This window comes from Corylus avellana, chromosome ca1 (genome assembly GCF_901000735.1).
Source record: "Corylus avellana chromosome ca1, CavTom2PMs-1.0".
NCBI classification, from domain to species: domain Eukaryota; kingdom Viridiplantae; phylum Streptophyta; class Magnoliopsida; order Fagales; family Betulaceae; genus Corylus; species Corylus avellana.
In genome coordinates, this window is record NC_081541.1 from 50199562 (window position 1) to 50209287 (window position 9726).

At 34.3% G+C, this 9726-nt stretch overlaps 2 protein-coding genes across 2 annotated transcripts; one reads left to right on the forward strand and one right to left on the reverse strand.

Annotated features, from left to right (window-relative positions):
- Positions 1 to 3990: 3990 nt before the first annotated feature.
- Positions 3991 to 6409, reverse strand: LOC132174330 (mitogen-activated protein kinase kinase kinase 20-like). Its single transcript, XM_059586005.1, has 2 exons — positions 6157 to 6409; positions 3991 to 4601 (listed from the first exon to the last, which is right to left on the reverse strand). The coding sequence occupies exons 1-2, from the start codon at positions 6179 to 6181 to the stop codon at positions 3991 to 3993; spliced, it is 636 nt and encodes a 211-aa protein (XP_059441988.1). The 5' UTR covers positions 6182 to 6409.
- Positions 6410 to 8039: 1630 nt separating this feature from the next.
- Positions 8040 to 9726, forward strand: LOC132181472 (UDP-glycosyltransferase 74G1-like). Its single transcript, XM_059594710.1, has 2 exons — positions 8040 to 8722; positions 8841 to 9726. Exons 1-2 carry the CDS (start codon positions 8060 to 8062, stop codon positions 9561 to 9563), a joined length of 1386 nt encoding a protein of 461 aa, XP_059450693.1. The 5' UTR covers positions 8040 to 8059; the 3' UTR covers positions 9564 to 9726.

Consider the following 9726-nt stretch of genomic DNA (forward strand, 5'->3'; position numbering starts at 1 on the left):
TAATTAACATCTCAAATCATAAATTTAAGGGGTAAGTCTACATACCTCCCTCAAACTACCACCTAATTGATAATCTTCCTTCAAAATTTTCAATTGTGACAATGTTTTTCCTAAACTACTAAAAATTGTCAATGTTCCCTCAATGACGAAACTACCCTTAGTAAAAAAAAAAAAATACTAAACTTCTAGAAAAAAGAAAAAAAAAAAAATCCAAAGTGTGGCAAATTTTAAAATTTTTTTTTTAAAAAAAAAAAAAATCCTTTTTATAAGAAAAAAATTTAAAAAATTTCGTTTTCATTTTTCTTTTTTGGTTATAAAAATTTAAATTTTTGTTTTGTTTTATAACTTTTTTAAATAAAAATTTCTTTTTTAAAAAAATTAACAATTTTCGTTTAAGAAAATAAAATTTTTCGTTTTCAAAAACAAAATTAAAAAAAAAAAAAAAGTTTTTTTTTTTTTAAATAAAAATTTCCGTTTGAAAAAAAAAAAATTCCTTTTAAAAAAAATTAAAATTTTCGTTTAAAAAATAGAACTTTTTTTTTTAAAAAGAAAAATTGTTCCTTTTAAATTAAAATTTTCTTTTTTAAAAAAATCATTATTATTTTTTTGAATTTATAAGAGTATTTTTGACTTATTGAGAAATATATAGGGACATTTTTATCTTTTTGTTAGCCTTGGGGGACATTGACAATGTTTTGGTGGTTTTGAGGAAACATTGTTACAATTGAAAGTTTGAGGAGAAAATTGTTAATTGGGTAGTAGTTTGAGGAGATATGTGGACTTTATCCTAAATTTAAACTTCATATTTCTATTGTTGAATAAATATTTCCTCTCTATTGAGGGTGGCTACACGAATATGAGCTGTTTGAACTTTTGAAAAATAAGTAGGTGTATTGTATATAAAACACATTCTCAAATATGGGTGCTATCCGATTCACCTTTATGTCACAAGAAAATACCTTTTAGTCATCAAAAGGATAAAAATCCATTAAACTACTTGTCACCTCTCTCCTCCTCTTTGTTATTCCTATTTCGTTTCTAAGCTCTCGATCTATGAATGGTTTGGCTGAGAGGGAAAAATCTATTTTTGAGGAGGCATAAAAGTTTTGGACAATATATATACTATGGTAAATTTAGTTATGTTTATAGTATTTTAGGTGTTGATTTTTTATTGTATTTTATTTTTTTGTGGGTCTAGTTAAATATAGTAGCTGGATGGGTTGAATGTTTTTTTTACTGGTGGGTTCATTTATTTACTATATTGGATTTGGAGAAACCCTATTAAGAGTTCTATCTGTTCTGGGTTTGCTCCATTTGTGCACATTTTCTGTTTGTGCATTGGATTTCTTTAAAAAAACATATGATTGTTGGAGGAAGACGAAAAATAATAATAATAATAATAATATTTAAATAAAATAGTAAAAGTTGATAGCTAAAATTTGCTGAGATTACTGTAAAAGTGTAAATACTCTAATGACCTTGATCTAAAGAAAAGAAGAGGAGATAGACGAAAGGGAGGGGGGATAGGATCTATCATATATATGTTTATGTGCGCTGTGTCAATGCTTTTTATTCTGATGAAATTTCCAAAATTTGTCTATGATAAATAATGATAAATGCTAGGGTTAATAATTTTTTTCATATTTGACATATATTCTCTTACAAATTGAATAGCTCAACAATTAGATTGGTGTGGTCTACCATTGACTTATGTGGGGTCAACATAAGTTTACAAATCTAATGATTGATTTGTAAGATGAGATTGGCCATATATGGGAAAAATATTGACACATAGCATTTCTCATAAACAATTTAGTTCTACATTGGTGCTCAAATTGGATAGAATATGTCTCCACTTCCGGTTTTCTTGTTTCGTCAGATTATTGACTTCTCCTTAGAGTACCAAAAATTCCTCGTTCCATCAGAATTTTCTATTAAATCTTGGTAAAAATTTAAAAATACCCATGTTTTTCATTATAAAAAAAAAAAAGATAAAATAAAAAATTGCAAAGTTATAGGTGTTGATAGGGATTTAACAGGATTTGCAAATACCTACACCTTAATCTTTGCCATTAAAAAAAAAAAAAAAAAAATTATTAAAAAAAAAGAGATATTTTGAAATTTTTGACAAGTTTTAATGAAAAATCGTAAGAGAAGGGGATACATTGCAAACATTGAAAATTCGATACTCTAAATTAAGAGTTTTTAAGCATTAAAAAGGTAATTTTCAAACGCGTGTAAATTTACGAAGGTTTTGTGAAGTTTTCCCAATTTAAAATCTCTTTTCTTTGGATGAATCATATGCTCTCCTTCGAGGCATATGAAACCACTCGTGCATTAATATGGGCACCCCCACTTCGTCAAATAAAATCTACTACAACAATGTCAGTCGAAACCTACATTTGACTTAGGTTACATTTGGTACGTATAATAGTTATTCCATTAGAAGAAGAAAAAAAAATAGCGTGTTAGAGTGTATGATAAGGATTTTTCACTTAAGGAACATAAAGATGATATAAAGAATCCCTTAAGAAGACTTATAGCATTACTCTAAACCTCATTAATATACTTACCTATGCAACAGTGTAGAATAAACTAAGGCAAATTTGCCTTTATAATGGTATGCTCTCTATATACAACTTTTTCAGCCTATCCAATTTTTCTTTTTTCTTATTTTCAATTCTCAACATTGTTCTAAAGAATTAGAATGAAATTGTTCTTCTATCCCTATATGTAGTTGGAATGACCTACCTCCTAGTCTTGTTTCTTTTTCCTTTTTTCTTGTAGCTTATTATTACAAAAAAAAAAAATAATAATAATAAAAAATGAAATTTTAAACTATACCATCGCCAACTTGATAATCCATACCATCCTACCAAAAAAAGCTCTGCATCAAGCCCAAGCTTGGTTTTAATCTAAAGGAGTTTAGGCCTTATGGTGTGTTTGGCGTGCGGTTTTATAAAACACTAAACCACCGATCATACCAAATCTGAAAAAAAAAACACACCACCGATCATAGCCTCCTCTTCTCTCTCCCTCTCCTATCCACCATGTCTGTTTCATCCCCGCACTCTGTTGCCTCAAGAACATGGCAATGCCTAGTCAGAAAAGCAGAACTAGAGCTAGCTTTTCCCATTCCCCCCTTCACTGAGGAAAAAACAAATGTAGCATTGAATCAATTTCATGGCGCACTCTCTCTCAATTTTTCTGCAATTTCCCTGCCCTCTCGTCCTCTGTGTGCATTTGCATTGCGATCGTAATCCTTCCATTTCATGTTAATGGGCATGCCGCATGTTACATTAACATGAAATGGAAGGATGAACGTAAAAATGCTGCATGCCAACTGTTTGAGCTTGCATTTAGATTAATCCCCATCATGAAATTAACCTCTTTGCAATTTCCTGTGCTAAGATTTAGAGACACATGCAATGTGCTATGCTCTGTAAATTTTCCTTTTTACTTATTTCAATTCTTACGTTGTTTTCTTTCAGATACTTGAACTGTTTTATAGCTGTCCAACCATATTGAAGGAGTGCAATAGCTTGATCACCAAAGGCTGAAGTAAATGCAACCTATGATCGATTATTCAATTTTAACAAGGTGGGTTAATTAATTAAGGCTGTTAATTTCTTTAGATCCTAAAGTTTTTGTTGTTGTTGTTCCCTTTTAATTGGCTTGTTCTCTTTGATCTGGCTTTTTCATTTGGTTATATGAAACCAAAAACCATGCAAGTATTTTCATGCATGCACGCGGTTCGCCGCAAGGCTTAAAGCATCTGATATATACTTTGTTGAAGCAGAGAATTACAAATTAATACAATTCCTGCAAGGAAACAGTCATCTGAATAAAGAAAACTTCAACTTCATTTATAAGATATTTACAAGGCATGATTTGATCATTCTAAGAGATCAACAATTCAAGGTGTGCGTGGCACTACAACTCATGATCTGATCAGTCAGTCTAGCTACTCTGTGCTTCAGTTAATCCCAGTCATGCAAGGATTCTTTTGGAAGAAAACCCAGGAGGAGGAGGAGGCAGATTTTTTTGAAACACGGGTCTCCTCGAAATCGATTCAAACCCAGGAAGAGGAGGAGGCAGAATTTTGGGCAATGACGTCCTCTTTGCAATCGATTCAAACCCAGGACGTGGTGGAGGAGGCAGCTTCTTTGATAAAGAAAAACCAAGAGCAGTTGTTGTAGATGGCGGCGGAGCTCGAGTCTCAAGGAGAAAAGGATGATGCACTAACATTTCAGCCGTCCATCTCTCTGTTGGGTCCCATGCAAAACACCTCCGCAAGAAATCCTTCCCAATCTCGGACATGGTTTCAGGTATGCTGGGCGACTCTGTAGCAATTTGAATCAACAAACCATCCATGCCGCCTGTTGAGTCCCATGCCGGCTTTCCGCTAATCATCTCAACCACCACGCAACCCAAAGACCATATATCCAAACAACCTTTGATTTCACCGACTAGAAAAGATTCTGGAGACATATAAAGTGGTGTTCCTCGGAAATCATACCTTTTTGTCATGAGCTCATTCAAATCTCCAGGATTCTTGGATAACCCAAAGTCGGTGATCTTCACACTTTTGCTTGGACCATCTAGAGAAGAGAAAACAAGAATGTTCTCTGGCTTAAGATCACAATGAACGTAACCCTTTTCATGGATGCAACGGAGGCCTCTGAGAATCATTCTAGTGTTTATGCAAATTATGCAAATTCAAATTACTTGAGTGACAAGGCCACAACAAACACATAATTCGTGTACAATCTGTGCACTTCAATTTCATTTTTGCAGGCAAGAATGGAGAAGAAAAGGAATTTCTCAATCCAATGAATATACATCCGTTATTATGAGCTATTTTGACCTCAAAAGCTTGCTTCCACTTTTTACTACATGTCTAATTTGCAAGCCATAATTGCAATGCGAACCCATTCAAACCACTGCCCTCAATGCAAATTTTCTTTATTTGTTTTCTCCTTCTCCTTTTCTCACAAAGCTAAAACTTTTACATGAGTTGTGAGTGTTGTGACAAATACAAATCCAAGATCACCAAAGAAGTAGAAAGTGCAGAATAAAAAAAATAACACAACTATACAAGACACAAAAATTTAAACGCTTCTGCTCAACAAGCCTATATTCACTGGCGGAAACAATCCAAGAGAAATTCACTAATAAAAGAGTAGATACAAAAAGTAGTATAAACAAAACACTCAAACCCAAAAGTCCCAATACATCCAAATCTCACTCATAACAAAAGAGAATTAAATACAAAAGAGAAAGCTTCTCTATAATTCTCTAAGCTTTAAATAAGTACTCAAAAGTAAGATCAATGAACAAACAAAATGGTGTATCTCCCACACAAAGGGCTGGTTGCCTTCTCTGCAACCCAAAGCCTCTCACTCTACATTTCTCACAAAATGGAACTACTTCCATGTCTCCTCCATACAAAAGGGCGCATTGCCTTTCCTAAAACCCCAAGTCTCTCTCATGGCAACATGTCTCCGGTGGTGTTTGACAAATGGGTTGGCCTAGACACGGTAGTTAATGTAGATTGATATGAAAAAAAGTAAGAATGTTTGGTATAAAAAAAATGAAAAAGTGGTATGGAAAAGTGAAAAAGTTTTGTTTTGTAGTGATTTTTTTTATTTGAATAATAATAAAAAATGAATAATTCGATATAAAAAGTGAAAAAGTTAGAATATTTTGATGTTGATTTTTTTGAGAAATGGTGATGAACAGTGTTTGGACCAACCCCATCCCCTTTACCAAATAAAGCCTCCATGTCTCCTCCATACAAAAGGGCGTTGCCTTTCCTGAAACCCCAAGTCTCTCGACGGCAACATCTCTCACAAAATGGAGCTTCTCCCCATTACCAAAAAAGAGCATCTTTGGTGTTGCTGTTGCACAAAAGGGAACTTTTGTGCCACCATCTGATCAGAAGGCCAGGTGACACCTCAACCCATTATATTGAACTTACACTTAAATAAAAGGCACAACCACACTTGATTCATACCAAATAATAAACAAAAACAATTTTTAAAATAAAAACGAAATTAGGAAGGGTGGGGTGGCTGGCCGCCAAGAATCTATCAACCACCATAAAATAAACAAAAGAAACAAAGAAAAAACCAGCAAACAGCCAGAAAAGCTTACCACGGTAGTTGACGAGGGTCGGCATGAGCAAAGACTATTAATCCACAAGAATTATCCAAATCCAGACCGCGTCTTCGTGGAAAACCCACAACTCAAACCAAAAAGAAGATTAACTAGTATCGCAACAACAAGGCTCAAGAGCATTTGAAACCCCAACCAGTAGGGCAAAAAGGAGAAAGAAGAAGACCGAATGAAAGTTTTGGGACTCAACGGATGTGCATGTATTTGTGTCTGCAATGGCAAAACGTTTTATACATATGGAAAAGCGAGTTATGGGGTGGCTGGCATCGGTTGGGGGTGGCGGCCACTGGCCAGCCACTCAATGGTGGCTGATTTCTTATTGCAAAGTACTTTTTTAAAAACAATTAATTAAACCTAATATGCTCAGGTGATTTATTACTATGTTCCATATTGAGGGAGCATCCCTCATTAGTGGTCACAAAAGGATGATTTTGTGCGACCTCCACATATAAATTATTCTCTTACCAAAATGATTCAGTGGCTTTTAAATGACTATTTTTACAAGAAGAGTGTTAGGCTTACAAACAAATTTTACAGAAAAAAATTTGTAAGCTGATATGGCACACATGATTAAATTTTTTAAAATTTGAACTTATCTTATGTCCAATTATATTGTGCCACAATAATTTATAATTTTTTTTTTATAAAATTTATTTATAAGCCTAACATTTTTCTTTCTACAAAGCTTATAGAGGAAGCTAACAAGCATTTTTGTGAAAGCTTCATCATCCGTGTGAGAGAGAAACACAACTCATCAAGTATGTGATGCCATAATGGCTTGATGTGAAGGAGACTAAACATCCACCGTGACTTGTGAAATCAAGTCATTACCCAACAGTAGTGAAGTGAGGATCCCTTTTGTTTTTTTTTTGGTTTTTTTTTTTTTCAAATTTACAAAAGGAGGGTTTTGGCAGGTGAGTATAATAATTAAAAGGGTTAAATGAAACCATATGTTTTTAATGTTTATCAAAGAAGTAAGTCCTAAGATTAATAATTAAAAGGGTTAAATCAAAACATATATTTGCCTTTCATGTTTAACGAAGAAGTATTGATTGGGTTTTTTCAAAACTTGTCATAAGATTAATAATGCTACTTTTTTTATATATTTATAATATTTATTTTATATCGGTTGACGTATCATGTTTGAAATGATTGTTTTTTTCTTTTTCTTTTTTAAAGTGATTAGCATAAAAAGTTACTTAATATATGTCATGTCAATCGTTATAAAATAAATACGATTAATAAGTGTAAAGATTGCATTATTTTAATATTAATGGGTCTATCTTTCATCTAGTCCGTGTGGCACCTCTACAAAACAAAAGTCATGTAAAACCTATCAAAAGCTTCCACATGTACATATTTGCCATGTCAGTATATTCTCTTTTTTTTTTCTTTTTTTTTTTTTGGTGACAAATCTGAACAAAATGGGGAGATGAGATTCAAACTAATAACATTTGTTTCATGAGACAAAATTTCCAACAAATTGAGCTACTCATTAGAGACAGCATATCTCCCTCTTTTTAAAAAGAAATAAAAACAAAAACTAAATTCTTTTGTGAATATTTTATGTAAATCTCTCATTTATGAGTATTTTATGTGTTGAGTTGTTTTTTATTTTTTATTTTTATTTATTTTTATTTTTTTAAGGATTAAAAAAAAAAAAAAATCCTAAAAAGTAGCAGACGAGCCATATATTTTCACATGTTACGATAAAGACAGCAGTGCAAATCCAAATTACTCATTTGACAAAACCCCGACAATAAAACAGAAACAGAATTCGTGTTCAATTTGTGCACTTGATGCTCATTTTTAATATTTTAATGATACTGATCTATTAATAGCACACAAATGGAGCGATCGAGAGATATCTCAAATCAAATCTATGCAAGCAGAAATGGATAAGGAAAAGAATGCCTACAAATCTCATTGTTTGGTCTTAACCTTTCCAAGCCAAGGCCACATTAATCCCATGCTCGAATTCTCAAAGCGCTTGCAGACCAAAGGAGTAAAAGTTACACTGGTTAGCACCTACTTCATCTCCAAGACCATTCACAAAGAAGCCACCTCCATTGCCCTCGAGACCATCTCCGACGGCTACGACGATGGCGGGAGAGCGCAAGCTGAGAGTATCAAGGCCTATTTGGAGCGGTTTCAGCGAGTTGGGTCACAAACTCTGACTGAACTCCTTGAGAAACTCTCTACATCAGGCTGCCCTGTTGATTGTGTTGTTTATGATGCTTTCTTGCCTTGGGCTCTAGATGTTGCTAAGAAGTTTGGATTAGTTGGGGCTGCGTTTTTCACTCAATCTTGTGCTGTTGGTAATATATACTACCATGTCCACAAAGGAGTCCTGAAAGTCCCTCTTTTAGAGACTGAAATTTCGCTTCCTGGAGCTCCACCACTCGAAGCTCCGGATATGCCATCCTTCATTTATCAATTCGGAATATCCTACCCGGCTTTCTTTGACATGGTTGTGAGTCAATTCTCCAATATTGACGAAGCTGATTGGGTCCTTTGCAACACGTTTTATGAGTTGGAGCAAGAGGTAATTAACCACAGTACTATATATATTAATTGTGTCCTCCTTTTCAAGATCTTGTTTGAGTTGGATTTCCACAGGATTTATTCTTGCAACAACTTGTTGTTGGTAAACCATTTTGTAGGTGGTGGATTGGATGGCGAAGATATGGCGATTGAAAACAATAGGACCAACCATACCATCTATGTTCCTAGACAAGCGAGTTGAAGATGACAAAAACTATGGTTTCAACATCTTCAAGCCCAACACCGATGCCTGCATGAAATGGTTAAATGATCAACCAAAGGGGTCAGTTGTTTATGTTTCGTTTGGGAGTGTGGCCGCTCTTGATGTTGAACAAATGGAAGAAATCGCTTGGGGATTGAGAATGAGCAACATATGCTTCTTATGGGTGGTTAGGGAATCGGAGGAGGCAAAGCTCCCCAAAAACTTTGTGGAGGAGACGTCGGAAAAGGAATTGGTGGTTCGTTGGTGTCCTCAGCTGGATGTCTTGGCTCATGAGGCAGTGGGATGCTTTGTGACACATTGTGGGTGGAACTCTACTTTGGAAGCCCTTAGCTTCGGTGTACCGATGGTTGCAATGCCGCAATATTCAGACCAGAGCACGAATGCAAAGTATATAATGGATGTTTGGAAGATGGGGTTGAAAGCTCCGATTGATGAGAAAGGAATAGTCAGGCGAGAAGCTGTGAAACATTGCATCAAGGAAATAATGGAGGGAGAGAGAGGGAAAGAGATAAAGAAAAATGCCTTAAAATGGAGGAAATTGGCCAAAGAGACTGTTGACGAGGGTGGAAGTTCTGATAAAAATATTGAAGAATTTGTAGCCAAATTGGTTAACTCTTAAGTCCATTTCCTAAGTTGCAGCTGTTTGTTCATCCAGTCTGAGTGGTTATGTAATAATTTTGAATTATGACAAAGGCCTTTTATGTAAGAACTGCTGAATGGTTCGTATCGGCCTATCTTAATTACTTCTTGTTCAACTGTTTTAATTAGAAGCATATTTGCTC